This window comes from Pelmatolapia mariae, linkage group LG15 (genome assembly GCF_036321145.2).
Source record: "Pelmatolapia mariae isolate MD_Pm_ZW linkage group LG15, Pm_UMD_F_2, whole genome shotgun sequence".
In the NCBI taxonomy this organism is placed as follows: Eukaryota; Metazoa; Chordata; class Actinopteri; order Cichliformes; family Cichlidae; genus Pelmatolapia; species Pelmatolapia mariae.
The window spans coordinates 40,670,077-40,687,344 of record NC_086240.1 but is presented as its reverse complement, the minus strand read 5'-3'; the positions used below and the strand labels follow the sequence as shown (position 1 = coordinate 40,687,344).

The window sequence follows — 17,268 nt, the reverse complement described above, 5'->3', positions numbered from 1 at the left end:
AACCTCCAGAGATGCATTCAACTACACAACAAATGGCATATAGCATGTTTTCTGCAGCTGCTGGTATAAACTTTAGGCTGCATACATATTATTCTAAAGTAATCATCCCAGAGCATCTCCAAATTCTGCACAGTTTGGTCTTTGGCACATGTGCCGTGACCGACCAGTATCAGAATAATAAGCAGTTTAAGGGTCCTCTTTCAGTATATACATGGTCCACACCATGTCTGATCACCAAAGTCCAATTCCACTGACGTGTGTCATGACTGTGTTAGGCCACAGTGCACGTACCCCGTCCTGCTTCAAGGGATAGTCTGGGCTGTGGTTTAGTTGAACTCACAGTGCGCTTGAAGTGTGATCGCTATGTGCAGTCAAGCACAACTCGCTTCCTGAACCACAGCTGCCTCTGCTATAATCACTGTTAGCTATTTCATTCATTAATTGTTCTTTAAGGAATTTGAGAGGACCATATGATTCATGCGCTGGTGCAAAAAGCTTTTCCAAGATGAAACAACAAAATGCATTAAAATTGCCAGGAAAGGAGTATTTATGTAACAGGTGTACAAACTGTATTGTGCACAGCGCGGTTGGTGCAGCCTGGGCTGGAGGCACAAATGCATGTGGGTCAGTGTGTACATGCATTTCTGAAATAAATCAGTTCATAAAGGTGAAATGTTTAGCAAAACAAAATGGTCACAATTACTTATTAAGAGTAGTGCTAGTGCAGTGCAAGTGTGAGTGTAATGTGAGTGTAGTGCGAGTGTACGTGTACTGTGAGTGTTTAGTGTAAGTGTAGTGTGAGTGCAGGCCGGCAGGTTAACATTGTAGGGATTAAGTCAGAGGTTTTCCAGCAGCTGCATTTTTGGGACTCTTAAGTTTATTTCAGTTTTAAATGGTAAATGGACTGGTTCTTATATAGCGCTTTTCTACTCTTCTGAGCACTCAAAGCGCTTTACACAACTTGTGCATTCACCCATTCACACCCATTCGCACAAGCACATTTTTCTAGGTGCTTTCTAAGTAACATTCACACACACACTCATACTCCGATGGATGCATCGGAGAGCAATTTGGGGTTAATATCTTGCCCAAGGATATTTGGCATGCAGACTAGGGGAAGCCAGGAATCGAACCACCAACCTTCCGATCAGTAGATGACCTGCTCTACCACCTGAGCTACAGCCACCCTTAAACTATTTTATTGGGCTTAAGATAAAATCATAGTTTGAATTCAGACGAGCCATTCCACAACATTAATGGTGTACAAAACAGTGACAGCTACCCAGTTGTGTTCACATCCAGGCACACTATGATCCTGTTGTAAATAGAGCAGGGCAATATGACCAAAAATTCTTATCGCGATATACATTTGAAAATTTGCGATAAATTTTCAAATGTATATCGTCAGTTATAACCATATAACTGACGATATAATTGACACTAGACAAAATACTTTACAACTCCACAACTTTATTAGTGCAAAAAAAATCCCATCAATGTATTTTCACTTAAACAAGCAGCTGTTTTTTATGTGCATTAAAGTTATATAAAAATTTAACAGTGCAAATGCAAATTCCTCGCTGACAGTTTAACCAAAAGGCATTTCCAGTGGAAACTGGCCGACATATCCTCAGCATAACCATGTATAATATCCACAAAACTTAAAAAGAGGTTATACACACACAATACGGTGATATTATGTTGAAGCACAGTACGTATCACTCCGCGAGGCTGTAATGGTCCGACAATCCATCAAGCGGTGCGGCTTCGTAGCTTAGCAAAGTCGTACTAAAACATTTGACAGATTTTCGAGCGCCGTGTAGCACATAAAATCGTTTCGAGGTCAGTAAACACAACCAGAGTTCATACATAAGGCGCACGGGATTATAAGGGGCGCCGTCAATTTACAGAAAAATCAAAGGATTGATTTTAAGTTTGCCGTATTTTTCAAAAAACACGGTAATAACGACGGCCCGCTAGCATGCTCTACCAAAAATAGTGCTTTGTTGTGTATCTGACGGACGAAAGCTAAACCAGTTCCACACCACTGAAGCTGCAGCATTTTTACAAACCAGTTCTGGTTCATGTGTTTCACTCAACGATCCGCTCTCGCCCTTCTCGTTCTCCGCCGCCGCCATGTGCGTATGAAAACAAAGGCACTGCGCATGCACGTTTTACCCATATTCTATCGTGATATTTCATTTTCTTATCGTTGCCCAACATTATACCGGTGTTACCGTGAGCGGTATGATATGGCCCAGCCCTAGTTGTAAAAGCAGTGTGGGACTGTTTGATGCACTGAGACTGGAATGTTGCTTTCAGTATTTTTTTTTTTCATTCATGATCCAAAACTAGTTGCTGGGTTATTGTGACATTTTTTTCCAAAGTACTCAGTAAATATTTGTCACAATGTGACAAAATGTCAGAATCACTGTTAAAAGAGCTACGTAGGAGAACCATTCCTGTTCTAAATATAATAATAATTCATATTTTGTGTAAAGTCTTTTGTGATTTATGGTTGCCTGAAGTCTGGGGTCCATAGAAACCCATTAGGCTCCTTGCATCTTTGCTGTGACACACAGTTTCATGCAGACTCCTTGTTGTTGGATTTCCCAGCTTCAGTTTCATCTTCAGCAGGTGGACTGCAGTTTAATCAGACTGAGATCAGGTGACTCAGCCAAGTTATTCCACCTTAAAAGCTTTGGTTGTTTTATCCATTTGTTTAGGATCATTGCCCAGCTGACCGATGAAATGTGCTCCAATAAGGTTTTATGCCTTTGAATTAATGTGTACAAACACAACGCTTCTGTATAATTCTGCATTCATTCAGCTGCTTGCTTTTGTGGGTGTGGGATATCCACTGGCAGCCATGCATGCCCAAACCACAACCTAGCCTTAGTGGTTCTGTTTTTTTGTTGTACCATGGGGTTTGTGCGTGTGCTGCATCCTCAAAGGTTCGAGCCTGAAGTCTTCTCTTGATCTTTAACAAAGAAACATGTCTGTCTAAATCCTGCACAGCAGTCTTGAATTACTCTGCAGCCATAAAAGGGATTTTCTTCACCATGCAAAGGGTTTGTCCTCATCCATACACTTGTACGACTCTGCTGCAATCTTATTTAACATTTTCAAGTTTAGCAGTAATCACCAGTTTTGTCAGATTGTTGGCAAATCGTTTGACCTCTCAGCGACACAGTTTTGCTTTTTAGCCCCTGCAAGATAAAACTGATATAAGATTGCACGGTAACAGCATTCAATCTAAACTACGTGTGAGCTCTTTGTTCATAAAATAAGTGACTCACAGGTGCCTGAGGTCCATTTATTAGCTCAGTTCCATGCTATATGTGCACTTGTGCTTCCTTTAACCTTGTGGGCTGTTTCGTTTATCTCCTGAGGTCTCTCAGAGCACTAAACTCTCGTAATTAGTCTCAGTGGAAGGAAGCAGTTTATTACCGTCTTCGCCTGTCTCTCTCCTAATAAAAGTATGTGTGTGCATGTTTGTGTGTCTGTGTATAGTTGCGAGCCCACGCAGTGGACCTGAATGGGAATCAGGTGGAGAACCCCATCGACATCGTCATTAATGTCATCGACCAGAACGACAACAGACCAGAGTTCACTCACAGCATCTTTAATGGCTCCGTCCCCGAGGGATCCAAGCCTGGTACCAACACACACACACACACACACACACACACACACACAGAGTAACTTTTGGGTTACATCATACCTTCCCTGGCATATGTGCGCTGACTTGCTGTGTGCTTCCCTGCAGGATCCTTCGTGATGACGGTGACAGCAGTGGACAAGGATGATCCAAAAACTGCCAACGGGATGCTGAGATATAAAATCCTTTCCCAGAATCCCCAGAGCCCCTCCTCCAACATGTTTACCATTAACAACAAGACTGGTGACATCATCACTGTGGCGGCAGGCCTTGATCGGGAGGTGTGTGTGTGTGTGTTAAAGGTGGACATTTTCTAATGCTCATATCTGAATCCATATGGAGCAGCTGCGTCTCAGCCTGAGAGTGTGTGTCCAGCCTGCAGTGTATCCTGCAGCATAAAGACAGCTTTTTAAAGTCTTACGTCAGTAGAGCCCACTGAATTCCATCTGTTGTGAGGCCATGCTATCTGCACGCCAGTATTAATAGTCACTGATGAAGTCTGTTTTTAGAGGTACCTATTGTTCTCATTCAGAGCTCTGTATTTTAGCTCGTCTGTGATTCGCAGTTCAGATTATCCCTGTTTACCTTATAAAAGCAGGTGAGCTGAGTCTCTGTGCCAACAGCCAGACCTGCATGGCTGAGATAACTCTATCTGTAACACCCACCGTCACTGATATTAATTATTAACCCTGTAAGACCCAACCCATCGAAACATAACCAGAAAATTCAGATTTTTTGGAACTGAGACATTTATTAACCCTTATAACAAATTCACACCATTTTTTTGCTATATCATGTTGTGTACGATATATTTCTGTTATATATTTATTATATATTTTTGTATCGCATTTGAAACATTGTTGTTAACAAAAAGTTGCCAAAAGAAGAAGAAAAAGCAGAGGTTTGTTTTTCTCTGTGATGTGAGTACTGCTGGGGAGGCTGTTCCAGTGTTTCTGAGCTGCAACTGGAATTTTAAACTGAAGTTTCTGACCTAATCAAGCTGCACGGGGCAAAAAACTGTAACAGCTATGAAATCTGGAACCAGAAGCCGTCATTGTCAGTGTAGCGTGTAACCAAATTACAGCAGCTGCACCTTCAGATGCAACAATGAGGAGCAAACATCTAAACTGCAAACGTGAAAAGTGCTAATATGACACATATATAAAATGTAGCATGACAAGCTAATGGAGACGTTTCAGAAGGAAGCCCCACAAACAGTAAACTGCACTGGGAGCCAGTGTTTCCAACCAGCTCTAATTCTTGTGATGTTTGTGCCTTACTGAGTCCAACATGGAGCAGAAACTCAGTCTGGATGTGATAAAATCTTGAATCGTAGTTCCATCGTAGCTAAAAGTCATAGTTGCAAAATCTGCACGTTTGATATAAGAAGCAAAACTAACAAACAAGCAGACAGTTTAACTGGAGGGCAAACTGAATCTGGGCACACTGGAGATTCATCAATCTCCGCTAAAGCTGCAGCTGTTATTATAGTACAAAAAAGCCTGAAGTAATTGACAAAGTAATCTGCACTCCTCTTTTGTTCACAGTCAATCAACCAAACTTTATTTATGTGGCAGCTTTGGTGCAGGTTGCTCTTTCATAGGTGACTGACGAGCTGATAATGAGATAACACAGACAGCGTAATAATAGAGAGCAATTAAAAACAGAATAAAAGCATCATCACAGAAATTGAAAAGAAAAAATGTGCAGTAAACAAGGATCGACCGAAGATTTTAAAAGCCTGAAAAATAGCAGAAAAATCCAACTTTGCAGAAAGAAGAAAATGAGGCAATACAGATGAAGTAAACAAGGTCAATAAGCCATGATGAGGTCGAATTAAGTATACATGTGAAGCTTTCAGCAGCTTAAAAGTCTCCATCACTTTTTACACTTTGATGGACGTGAAGCTTGAAAGTTTATTCTTTTTAAATTTCAGTTTAAAGAAAAAAGGAGGAAACTCAAAGTCTACACATGGTCTCACTGTCAGGTGATCTGTCAGACTAGCTGCAGCTCAGTTATAGTGTTATTATAGAGCAGCGGATTCTGTAATTAAGGTCTGAGATACATTAGCAATCAGTTTTAGAAAAAGGATCAGCAGTGGGCTGCCCTAAAAATGAGATTATTGTGCTCTCGAAAGCAGAAACGGTCTTACATTAGTACAGGGAGTGAGTGAGAACCAATTTTGCAGTCATTATCTCTCTGAACATTATTTTTAAGTAGCACTGACTGAATCATCAGCTATAATGGTGATTAGACAAAATGACAGTCCCCTTGTCAAATGGTTTTAATTAGATTTATTTCCAAGTCATATAATGCGCAGTGGGACGCTTCAGTCTGCAGAATAAGTGATGCTTTCTGTTCTGTGATTCCAGAAAGTCACGCAGTACACCCTGATCATCCAGGCCACGGACATGGAGGGGAATCCCACCTACGGCCTTTCCAACACTGCCACCACCGTCATCAGGATCACTGATGTCAATGACAATGCTCCAGAGTTCACCACAGAGACAGTAGGTCCACACACACACACAGTATGCTGGCTCTGCATCGGCAAACAGGGGCGAGGCAGCGTCGTCTAAACGACACTAAAGCTCTCTGAGCTTTTATTGGCAGCAGGCAGATGGTGGAGGAGTGAAAAGCCAATGAAACATCCAACATGTTTATCCTCCTCAGTAAAGCTGAACAGGCTGGACAGGAAGGAGCAGTATTTGTGGGAGATGTGCTCTTTATTTTCAGATATACCGCACTCGGCTCTGCGTGACAGAGAACTGGTTGCAGTGGCAAAGCGTTGTTTGTTTGTAATGTTCACCACAGTTTTGTTTATCGCTGTGTAGAGTCATCGAGTCTCTGCTCTTTCAGTTCTTCGGAGAGGTTCACGAGAACAGGGTGAACGTGATCGTGGCTAACCTGACCGTGACAGACAAAGACCAGCCTCACACTCCGGCCTGGAGCGCCGTGTACCGCATCATCGCCGGGGACCCCACGGGACGCTTCTCCATCCCCACCGACCCCACCACCAACGAGGGCCTCCTCACTGTGGTCAAGGTGTGGTTTGGATGTGCACAACATGCACACGCACACAAAAACACGAGAATAAAATGCTAATTCTCAAGACTTTAGTTGCCTGACGAATAATGTTCTCACAGAGCGATCTCAAAGTAGCAGCTGTGCTCGATGCAGACTATCAGTGTAGTCGGTTTGTAACATCCAGAGAGCAGAAGATCCCTGTGATCGCGATGCTTGTACTGTCTGACATGTTCCAGAGAAACACGATGAGATGATGCTTAAGGTTGCACGTGTTGAATTTCCTTGACATCGGGTGATCGGCATCATTGTCATCCTTCGCTTTGTCTGTGCAGCCCATAGATTACGAGAGCACCCGTTCCTTCATGCTGACTGTGGAAGCAGAGAACGAGGTCACGCTGGTCCGCGGCATCCACTTGCCTCGTCAGTCCACGGCAACCGTCTCTGTTCGAATCCTGGATCTGAACGAGAGCCCGGAGTTTCGCCCAAACCCGAAATCCATGCGACTGGAGGAGGGTCTGTCGGCCGGGTCCATGCTCACCACTTTCACTGCGCAGGACCCCGACCGCTACATGAGACAAACTATCAAGTAAGAAACTCCTGGAAACTCTGTCTTTACAAACCTTTCATTTGTGCCAGTGAGGTCGAATTACAGCACTAAAATAATCCTTAAATATATAATTACAGTTTGTAATTTAACTATAAACTGTTGAGCAGGTTTAAGTAGAGACGTGAATGTATGTTTCAATGCGATTTGATAAGAAGAACACTTAAATATGTGGAGCCTTTTCATTATTTAAATTAGTCTCACATCTATTAGAATAAATTGTGAAGTCAATGTCGGTGACTGACACTGAAAAATGTGCCACTGAAAGGAAATTAAAATCTGAGTAGAATTCACCCTCCAACATTTATTTATTTTTTATACATTTATTCAGTGCACATCTTCATGTTGATGGCGGCTGTAGTGAGATTAAAGCAGAACGAGTCCTGACGCATTAGCTGACGTGCTCGTTCTTCACCTTGTTTTAGAGAAAGTGCGTCGAGTGCGTCTCATGTAAAACTGAAAAATGAAGCCGAGGAGAATTTATAAAATGTATACAATTCATGGACTGTTTCCAGTTAGACACAATTTTAGACTTTTTGATCAAAAAAAGACAAATCAGCACGTCTGTGGGACTGTTGCTGTTTGCTCTCCTGCTGCTCACATAGTCGTCGCATAGACGTGGAGGGCGTGTACATGTGAGAGAACAAAGAAGGAGGCACAGCGCTGCTTCTAACCTTCTTCCTCAGTAATCATTTTACTTGTAAATACATCCAGAGTCCAAGCACAGCCATTATCATGACCTCGCACACGCGTGTGTGTCTGTGTTTGCATATCTTTGTGGGGACAAAATGCCGTCCCCGTCAGTTTGAAGGCCTAGTTTTAGTGTCAGGTTTAGGCTATGGTTAGGTTTAGGCATTCATTGTTGAGAGAAAGCATCATGTAGATATGAAAACGTATGTGAAATCACAAACCTCTGAGGTCATTTGATGATGAATTGCAGATTTCAAAATTATAGGTTGAACACTGTGTGAAGATTTACCAACTTTAACAGCTTTTCTGAAACAGCAGCCAGTGTACCGCTCAGCGAGCAACAACTCTGAGTTTTCACATGACAGGCATTATGTTACTTACTCTCTCAGCATGAGGTTTGTGAGGCATTAAGAATGTGACCATTGTCAGAGTGAGCAGCCGCTCCTCCTCTGTGACAGTTTTCATTTTCTTCTGCTGGTCAGGTTTCATTTTAAACTCATTAAGAGAATTGCATCTTCCATCTCACGCCACTTTTCAGTCCCCGTTTTCATAAAAGCTAGATTTTGTTATGAGTGCAGATGCAGGTTTCAGATGCTGCAGCACTCATCCAAACGCTCAGCACAAGCACAGCAGAGCGCAGAAAGCCTGCAGGACTGATGCTTTTGTCCCAATCCTTCTTTCTTTTACATCCCACTATTTGTTTCTAAATGTAGTGCTGAAGTCTTTGTAGCCTAGCAACAGCCAATAGTGGACGCACACTGTGCTCACAAAAACACACACACACACATAAAGCGAGTTGTGCACTGTATAGAGTGGGCCAGCAGAACGTTTTTGCTTTTTTTATTTGCTTTTTGTTGCTCTCTGTTGTGTGCGTGCTCCTCGATTAGTCATCTGTGCTATTCTCCGCTTTATCTCACCAATTACAAACATACTAAATGGATAATGTTCCCTTTCATGCCTTGTTCATGGTGACTTTTTGGCTGACCTGTTTTCATTTGTTGAAGCTGTGCTGTTTGATCCATGTGCAATGTTTGAAAGATGACTGTTTATGCTAACAGCAATGTAGATGCATGACTAGAGTCTCTCACATGAATTCATTTCATCAACAATTTGCAGGAATTTGCAGAGCTTTTATTGGTCTCTCATTGGTTGTTTCCAATTCCAGTAAATATAGTATTCTTTCACTAACAGTCTTTCTTTATCGTTTTTAAGTGAGTTAACGTTTGAATTCATTCCTGAGAGTAAATGAATGAGTTGTGGCTGCCTTGAGAGAGCGTGCCGCAGTCCCCATACATCAGCTCCCAGTGGCTGCTCGGCATGCAGCCAGGGAAGCAGATAAAGAGGCCTCTCTGTGGTGGCTTCTCATGCTGGCTCTCTCTCACTGAACACAGGTACTCCAAGATGTATGACCCTGCCAACTGGCTGGAGATTAACCCGGCTAACGGACAGATTTCCACCATCGCCATTCTTGACCGAGAGTCTCCATATATCAAGAACAACCACTACAACGTTACCTTCATGGCATCTGATAACGGTGAGACGTACAGGCTGTGCTGCTGTCCGGCAGTAACCCATCCCCCACATACAGAGGTGGATTGTGTTCACTATGCCTCAGTGCTCTTTCATTAACTGCACTAGTGCTGCTTCACTGTGGAGTCAGCGTCATAGTGCAGCTCCTGGTGCAGGAAGTGCTACATGGAAACAGCCATGAGATGGTGTTTGATATTTAAGTAACAAAACTAATGATACAAACTGCTTAACATAGCAAGTTTTTGGCATCAATGTAACTGATAACATGGTTTTGTTGAATTGTGCTTCTTGGTAAAATAAATAACTGCTGGAGAACATTACAGTGGTTAAACCACTAATATAACTAACCTGTTAGTATTTGCAGTTTACTTGCTAAATGATAAAAAGGCTTCCATCTTCCTTATCTTGATAACTACAGTTGGTAGCACAAGTCTGTCACACTCAAACCCCCCCAAAACCAGTGTTCCCACTACTGAGTATGTAGGAAGTGCACTTTATGTTCCTCGATGGTGTAGTCAGAGCAGTCACAAAGACTGATGACAGTGCTAGGACCCACTTTTTAAGCAAACTTGGTTGCAAAGAGGGCGCTGCATCAAAAACTTTATGATTGCTCTGGTGTGGCAGATTGCCCCGGTTGCCTGCAGTTTGCATCTAGTTTGCATGGAAGTTTGCATGTTTGTGTCCAAACATTCACTAAGTGCTACACACTCATGGGAAAGGTGCAACACAAAAACCAAAAATGAAAAATGTTCAAGTTCAGAGTAAAAATGGTTTGAATTTGATTCACACAGCTTTGACTTTAAAGGAAAATGGCTGCTTCTGTTCACAGTTACCTCTCAGAGAATAGTTGGCGAGTGTTTGGGAATAAATCAGATGTTCCATGCAAACGACGTGACAGCGACCACAGTACTCAGAGTAGGTCAGGGAATATACATTTCTCCCAGATGGAGGAAGACCTCAGTAGGCTGCATGGGTACATCACAGTGACAGGGATACTCGCTAATTAGTATAAGCAGCTGTTTCTTCAGGTGAACTGTGGGAAACTGTGTTGTCTACAGTCGTCTCTCATGCACAGGGCAGTGGATTCACTGGACTAACACCAACTACTGCTACATAGGCATAGATGGCTGCAGCTGGGCATCAGCAGATCAGCCAACAGGTTAAAGAGCATAAATATCACAGAGTCCATCGAGCAGACAGCTAGCTGCACCCATCTGTCACGAACCTAACGAATAAGTTGAAGAATAAACTTTAATATAGTCAGGTGCATTATTTAATAGAAGAGCACAGTTTTATGGAGGAAATTCAAAGCCAGGCTATAAACAGGTTTATTTCTGCTGTAAAGTTGGCTAGTTTCATACTGGGACTGATTCACTTTTAAAGCCACTTGAGACAGCGTGTTTTGGCACTTCTTGCTGAAGTAATATTGTATTTGATTCATCATAGTTATTGTTTCTCAAACATCAGGTCAGCAGGATGCCCAGTCACATTAGAAACAGAGTATGTGAAACTGCTTCAGCATGCTGCCCGTGGTTTACAGAGTTGGCCTTGTCCTGTGGTGCAGACACATCTTCCCCTGTGAGCAACAGATTGTTCCATCTTTATTCAATTATGCTTCACCTCTTGTAGGACTACACAGACGGTCTTTTGGACACAGGACTCTCATTGATTACTAATGGAGATGTTTTCCTGCCTATTTAGTGCACAATTTCCAAAGTCTCCCTTTTGTTTCTGATCACAGTTGTTCTTTATAGCCACAGAAAAGAGAGAAAAGAGGATTCTCTGTTCAAAGTGGAAAATTGTTGAAGGGGAATGTCATTCAGCAGCAGCTCAGTCCATGCAGTCTACCATAGACCCCTCTGCACAGAGAACCCGCTGTGCTCCAGCTTCCTGCTAACTGACTGTCTTAGCACTTTCTCTGCCCTTGTCTCTCACACACGCACACGCACACACGCGCACACACACATGCACAGATATGCACAAAAAGCCCAGACACAGAGAATAGCACACAGGCTTGTGCAAGAGTGTGTCTGCAGTGTGTTGGTGGTCACCGTATGTGCACGGCCACCAGCTATTATTGAACACACTGTAGCTCCTGCTGTGTTCAATACATTTTTAATCATTGATTAATCAAAGTAAACGATGGCGTATCATCATGTGTCTCACTGCCGTAGAAGCTTGTGATAGATATTCTCTAAGTATCCACACGTTGCTCTGAGCATCGCGGATCATTGAGGATTGACTGTTTAGTCAGACTGGAAGTAAGGTGTGGATTTGTTCCCCACAGCGTCACATTAAACAGCAGTGTGTGTTGAAGGTAATAAAAGAACACAGTCGGGCCAACATTGTGGCTCACTCATGTGTTTGATTTGTTTTTGCTCACAATGAAGTTTAATGGCACAAAGAGAGAATATACATGTAGGTGATTCAAATGCAACACCTCTCACTGCTGCACAATACTGCACATGTGCAGTGCTGCATGCACTTTGTTTTAATGACTATATCTCAAACTGCATACTCCAGCACAGTCCTCTGCAAAGTAATATGTCTGATTTATTACAGGAAGCATCATTAGAATTATTATGTGACTACTATTTCTATTATTTATTTTTAGTTAGGCTTTACAGAGGAAATCGTTCCCACCATGTTTCCTTTGCTTCATGTGGGAAACGAAAAAATCAGCAGATTTTGGTTCAAAGTACAGTCAATATGTGTCTCTTACAAGTCAAAGGGTTTATTATTTAAGGAAAGATACAGAATACTGCATCATATTACAGAATACAACCATCATGTTGATAAGGAAACCTTTCACTATAGATTTAATATAAAGCAATCATTTATCGAGCCTACATATGTGAGAGAGAAATTGTATTGTGGAAAGATTTCAGCTTTAATTTGTCTCAGTTTGCATCATCTCCTGCAGCATCACACCTCAGGACCACATATAGAAATGAACTTTAGCCACGTCTGGTGCAGTAAATGTTCTGTGCGATAAGCGGAAGCAAATGCATGCATCCACTGCTTCATTTACTTTCCTTGCTGGTTTGCAGGTACCCCCCCTGCCAGTGGGACAGGCACCCTTCAGATTTACCTGATTGACATAAATGACAATGCACCTCACGTGTTCCCGCCTGAGGTGGAAATGTGTGAGAGGCCGGAGCCCAATGCTCTCAACCTCACAGCCAGCGACCCCGACCTGAGTCCCAATGCTGGACCTTTCGCCTTCGAGCTGGCCAATCGTCCCTCAGATGTACGTCGCAACTGGACTCTCCATCGCCTCAACGGTCAGTACTGCATAATGTTTCAGTTTTTCATTGTACTTTCATTCAGTTAATAACTGCCTGTGGGAGGAATTCTTCCAAGATTTCAAGTCATGCAAATCTCTCAGTGTCAGTCATAGATCATGAGATAATGACAGGATCACTTTCCAATAAGCTTGAGAAATTCATTTGCTCTTTCAGTGTTCTGATGGGCCAATTGCCTCTCTACATATGATAATGAGGCCCAGTAAAGGTCCACTAAATCAGAGTGGCACCCTGTGATGTTAGGCCAAGTCAGGTTGTCACAGAGATGTCAGCACTGCTGCCTCGGGGTTTGAAGACTGGCATTAGATGATGTAACACCTGATGTAAATGTTATTATTATGCGGCCAGGTCGCTGGTCAGGTGGAGCTTCTCATCCTGCAGTGCTTGATCTCTCTACACCTCCTTTGCGGCCTCTTCTTGGCTCGTATCATTACTGAGCTGTATGAAAACATCTGTAACAGTTTATTGAGGAAAACTTTACAGTGTGGGCCTAAGCTCTTTTAGTTTTTATGTTTTTGTCGTTCATACATTTATACTTTGTGAGAAACAGACAGTAGTGAGTTCCTCATCCTAATGTGATGTGGACCGACTCCAGCTCCAGTCTGCAGCTACAGTCCTTGTGTTGCTCTGCAGCTTTTCCACCTACTACAAACTCTACAGAGCTGTCACCAGCTGCAGTACATGACTGTGGAGTCAGAGTTCATCTGACAGCTGGACAGGAAACTCTCTGGAGTTCACCACAACAGTGACCTGCTCAGCTAACAGGGAGGAAGTGTAAGACAGGAAGAACCGGGCTAGCTTGGTAGCAGCAACTGAACCTGAAGATCTAAACCAAACTAAAGCATTTAAAACTGTAAAGTGTACTTGTTCTCTCCACCCAAGTGTCTGTGTAGCATATCATACGTAGCATCATAGAGGGTCAAGTATGGAAGACAATTCTGAAAGACCGAAAAAGCAGGTTTGCTTGTTTGTTTGTGTTATATTAACTCCAACATTAGCTCGCTTTGTCGTAGAACATGTTGGTGGTAATATGATGAAAGCTTGGCAAATTCAAATATACTTAAAACAACTATATAAATAGAAACCTGTTGTATATGATGTGTGGGTGACTGAAGTTTGAATAGACTTGTCTATAATCAGTGCACTCAAAGCCATCAGGCTCTGGACCAGTGAACATAAATAAATACATTTTGTGCAGCGATTAAAACTCTTGTGACACATTTTAGGTATAAAACAAGCGTTTCATCTTTTGAAACATGCCGTAGTTTATCCAGATACTTGCGATTTGCACATTAAACTGTCCGTTAGCACTGCTTACAAACCATTTGGTCTCTGTTAAGAAACACTATATAAAGAGGAAAAATCATTATCTTTCTCATCTTAGCTGAGAGCTACATCTCACAGTAAGTCCCTGCTTGTTGCACTCTAAATCAAATGTCTGGAGAGCACTTGCACTTTGTGGCAGGCACTCTTTAGAAATAAACATTTTATTCTCCTTTTGACTTAAGTAGTTCAGTAACACAGCACTAAATGAGTTCAAGCCTCAGGTGAAATGTTCTGTTTGGATGTCACGTTCTGTTTCAAATGGTATCCTTGAAAGTAGGTAAAAGGAAAATGGATGAAACTCTTCTCTTTATTTATTGTGGAAAGTTTTTTGCAAAGGAAAAAAGTAAAAACATTTTTTGTTAGTTTGCTACAACAGCTGAACAGCTGGAAACATTCCAGGAGTCGGTGACAGTGACTCATCTGTATCCATCCCTGTGTCATCGTAGGTGAGCATGCCCAGCTTCGACTGCGGATAGGTTTCCTGGCCAGTGGGCTCTATGAGGTTCCCATCACAATAACAGACTCTGGCAACTTGCCCATGTCCAACACATCCTACCTGAGGGTCAAAGTGTGTCAGTGTGATCACCATGGAGACTGTGTGGACATGGAGCGAATCATCGCAGCTGGACTGGGCACCGGAGCGATCATCGCCATCCTCATCTGCATCATCATCCTGCTAGGTGAGCCCTTACAGCCCAGCTCTGTCTCTCACACACACACACACACACACACACACACACACACACACACACACACACACACACACTCATTGATTTAAATGAATTCCTTGGAAACATCCCCACATCCTGACAGTAACTCCCACTTGCCACTGTGGGAACCTGTTAGCTAGTCTCCTGACTGTCCTTTTTCTTACCGTGGTTATGAATGCAGATGTATTTGGAAAAAGCTAATAAAGCTAATTTGTCAGCAGACGGCAGCCAGTGGTTTGGACGCTGCATTTCAACAAATGCTGTCTGCAGAGATTGTTTGCAACCAAAGCTTCATTAGGTGTGACTGGTCAACTCATGAATATTGAACCTTCCAGAACTGAAAGTCTGGGCAGTATATCTAGGCACCTAACCGTAAGGCTTCTGTTAATTTGTGACGCTGTACCGTGTGGAAACATGTGTGAAGGGCATGTAGGCACACTGTACTAGAGCCTGATTGAACAAAACCAGAGAGAAGCCAGAAGATAGTGGGCAGAAGAACAGAAACTGATGTCTGATGGCTAAGCTGATTCATCCAATTCTCAGACCTCGTATAAGGTGCTGCATGTGACTTAATAAATGTCACATCTGTTGTCATGATGTCTCTGTTCTGTGCTCAGATCTTGCAGCTGCCTCGAGCCATTTTGCCACATATAAATTACTGCAGATGGAAATAATCTGATTTCCAGAGTGAACTAAGATTGCTGCAGAAATGATATTTGATTACTCGGGCATTAACTTCTGATGACATTGTATTCAGAAAATAAATGATATCACAGAAAGTGGCTAGAACCGGTCAAACAAGGCAAAATAAAGCCAAGCACTTAGACCAGATATTTGGTAATAAACTAATTATCACATTTATCACTGCTTATGGATGTTCCTTCTTTAGCTGTTTCATTTACTGTTCATTTACTGCAGTTTCATCCTCACTGGCAGCATTGCTCTGAGGGATGACAGTATCAGTCTGTCCATCAGTACATCACTTTGGGTCAAATTAAATATTGAATGGACTGCTGTGAAATGTTCTACAGACATTTATGTTCCTGTGAAGGTGAATTATAATCACTTCATCGGGTCACAATTTTAATCTATCGAGTGCTTTGGCTTATGACTAAATACCTGCAAAACTAATGACTTTCCCATCATCCTCAGCTGTACCCGTGTGTGCATATTGTGTTCACAGGGTACTTATTTCTAAGTATAGTTGTGTCCAATCAAATTACCAGAAATTAATTACTATGCTTGTAAACCTTGGGTCAGATACTATTAGATCAGCTCAGTGGTGCTGATAGAGTTGTGGGTCTTCAGCTATGTAGCGAAGCTGCTAAACCCTGTGTGTTCACTGCACCGTCAACTCCATGTTAATGATCGTCTCTGTGCAAAATACAGCAGCTATTAAATATGCATTCCTTTCTGTGTTTGTAAATGTATGAACAGAGGCCACAACAGCAGAGCTAAAGAAACAGTTCAGTTTGCTGCTGCAGCTCAGCTACAGTCAGATCCTGTGAGCCAAGATTGTGTGCAACAGCAAGACATTTCAGGTCTAATCCAAAGTGTTGGTGTCAAACGTCTTACAGTTTTTCTTGAATTATGTCCTTGTTAGCAAGTAGCACTTGATGTGCTTGGACACTCTGAGTGGCCCTTTGAGCTGCTTCCTCAGCACAAAGCTACAGGTGACAGAAGAGCAGCAAACAAAGTCAGCCTCACTGATAACTCAGCTGAAGCACTGCAGAGCGTTCTTATACAAAGAAGAGATCTGAAGCCTGCATTTAACCACTGAGTCACACTTTTAAAGCGTAGGTTTTTTAAAGAAAAAAACACAGAGCTCTCACTCGGGTTTCACATGATGGATCAAATCAAACTGTTTGATTAGCCAGTTAGAATAAAAGCATTTTGGCCAGCTAGGATACTTTAAAATAGAGCCATTGCCAAAGCTCTGCAGGCTACACTGAGCTGTGGCAGAAGAATTATTAGTGCAGCAGGCGACATTCAGGGCCAGAGAAGCTTTAATGAAATCTGCTGTACTGTATTTTAATAACTGCAATCTTACTGGAAATTGTAATGTCACCTCAAGTTACACAAGGCATGAACAAAGCATTCAAATCATTATGACGGCCATTTTTGTGCACAAAAATGTCGCCACTGATAAAGTCTGGCTGTGCCGAGAGGAGGTCAAATGGAGTCGGAAGAAACAGCCACAAGCAGGAGAGCAGCACATCAATATGCCTTTCATGGACCTGATTCAGTAACTGAGGGACAACGAAAGCAGCCAATGCTACAAGAGGAAATACTTAACTGAGGTTTGAGCACTGAAAGACATCAAAGTGAACTCTGAGTTTCAGATTTAGAGCTAAGTGAAGTCAAATCAGTTTAAATGAAAGTTCTTGATGTGGGGAAGATTCAAGTGTCCACCAC

The 17,268-nt window shown here is 42.4% G+C and overlaps 1 protein-coding gene across 1 annotated transcript in view; it reads left to right on the top strand.

Annotated features, from left to right (window-relative positions):
- Positions 1–17,268, top strand: part of LOC134642660 (cadherin-2-like) — a 96,211-nt gene that overhangs the window by 57,852 nt on the left and 21,091 nt on the right. Inside the window, exons 6-13 of the mRNA XM_063494566.1 lie at positions 3,514–3,658; positions 3,770–3,942; positions 6,034–6,171; positions 6,521–6,706; positions 7,021–7,274; positions 9,374–9,516; positions 12,563–12,796; positions 14,590–14,823. Coding sequence (XP_063350636.1) covers positions 3,514–3,658; positions 3,770–3,942; positions 6,034–6,171; positions 6,521–6,706; positions 7,021–7,274; positions 9,374–9,516; positions 12,563–12,796; positions 14,590–14,823 — 1,507 coding nt within the window. The remainder of the gene's footprint in view (positions 1–3,513; positions 3,659–3,769; positions 3,943–6,033; positions 6,172–6,520; positions 6,707–7,020; positions 7,275–9,373; positions 9,517–12,562; positions 12,797–14,589; positions 14,824–17,268) is intronic.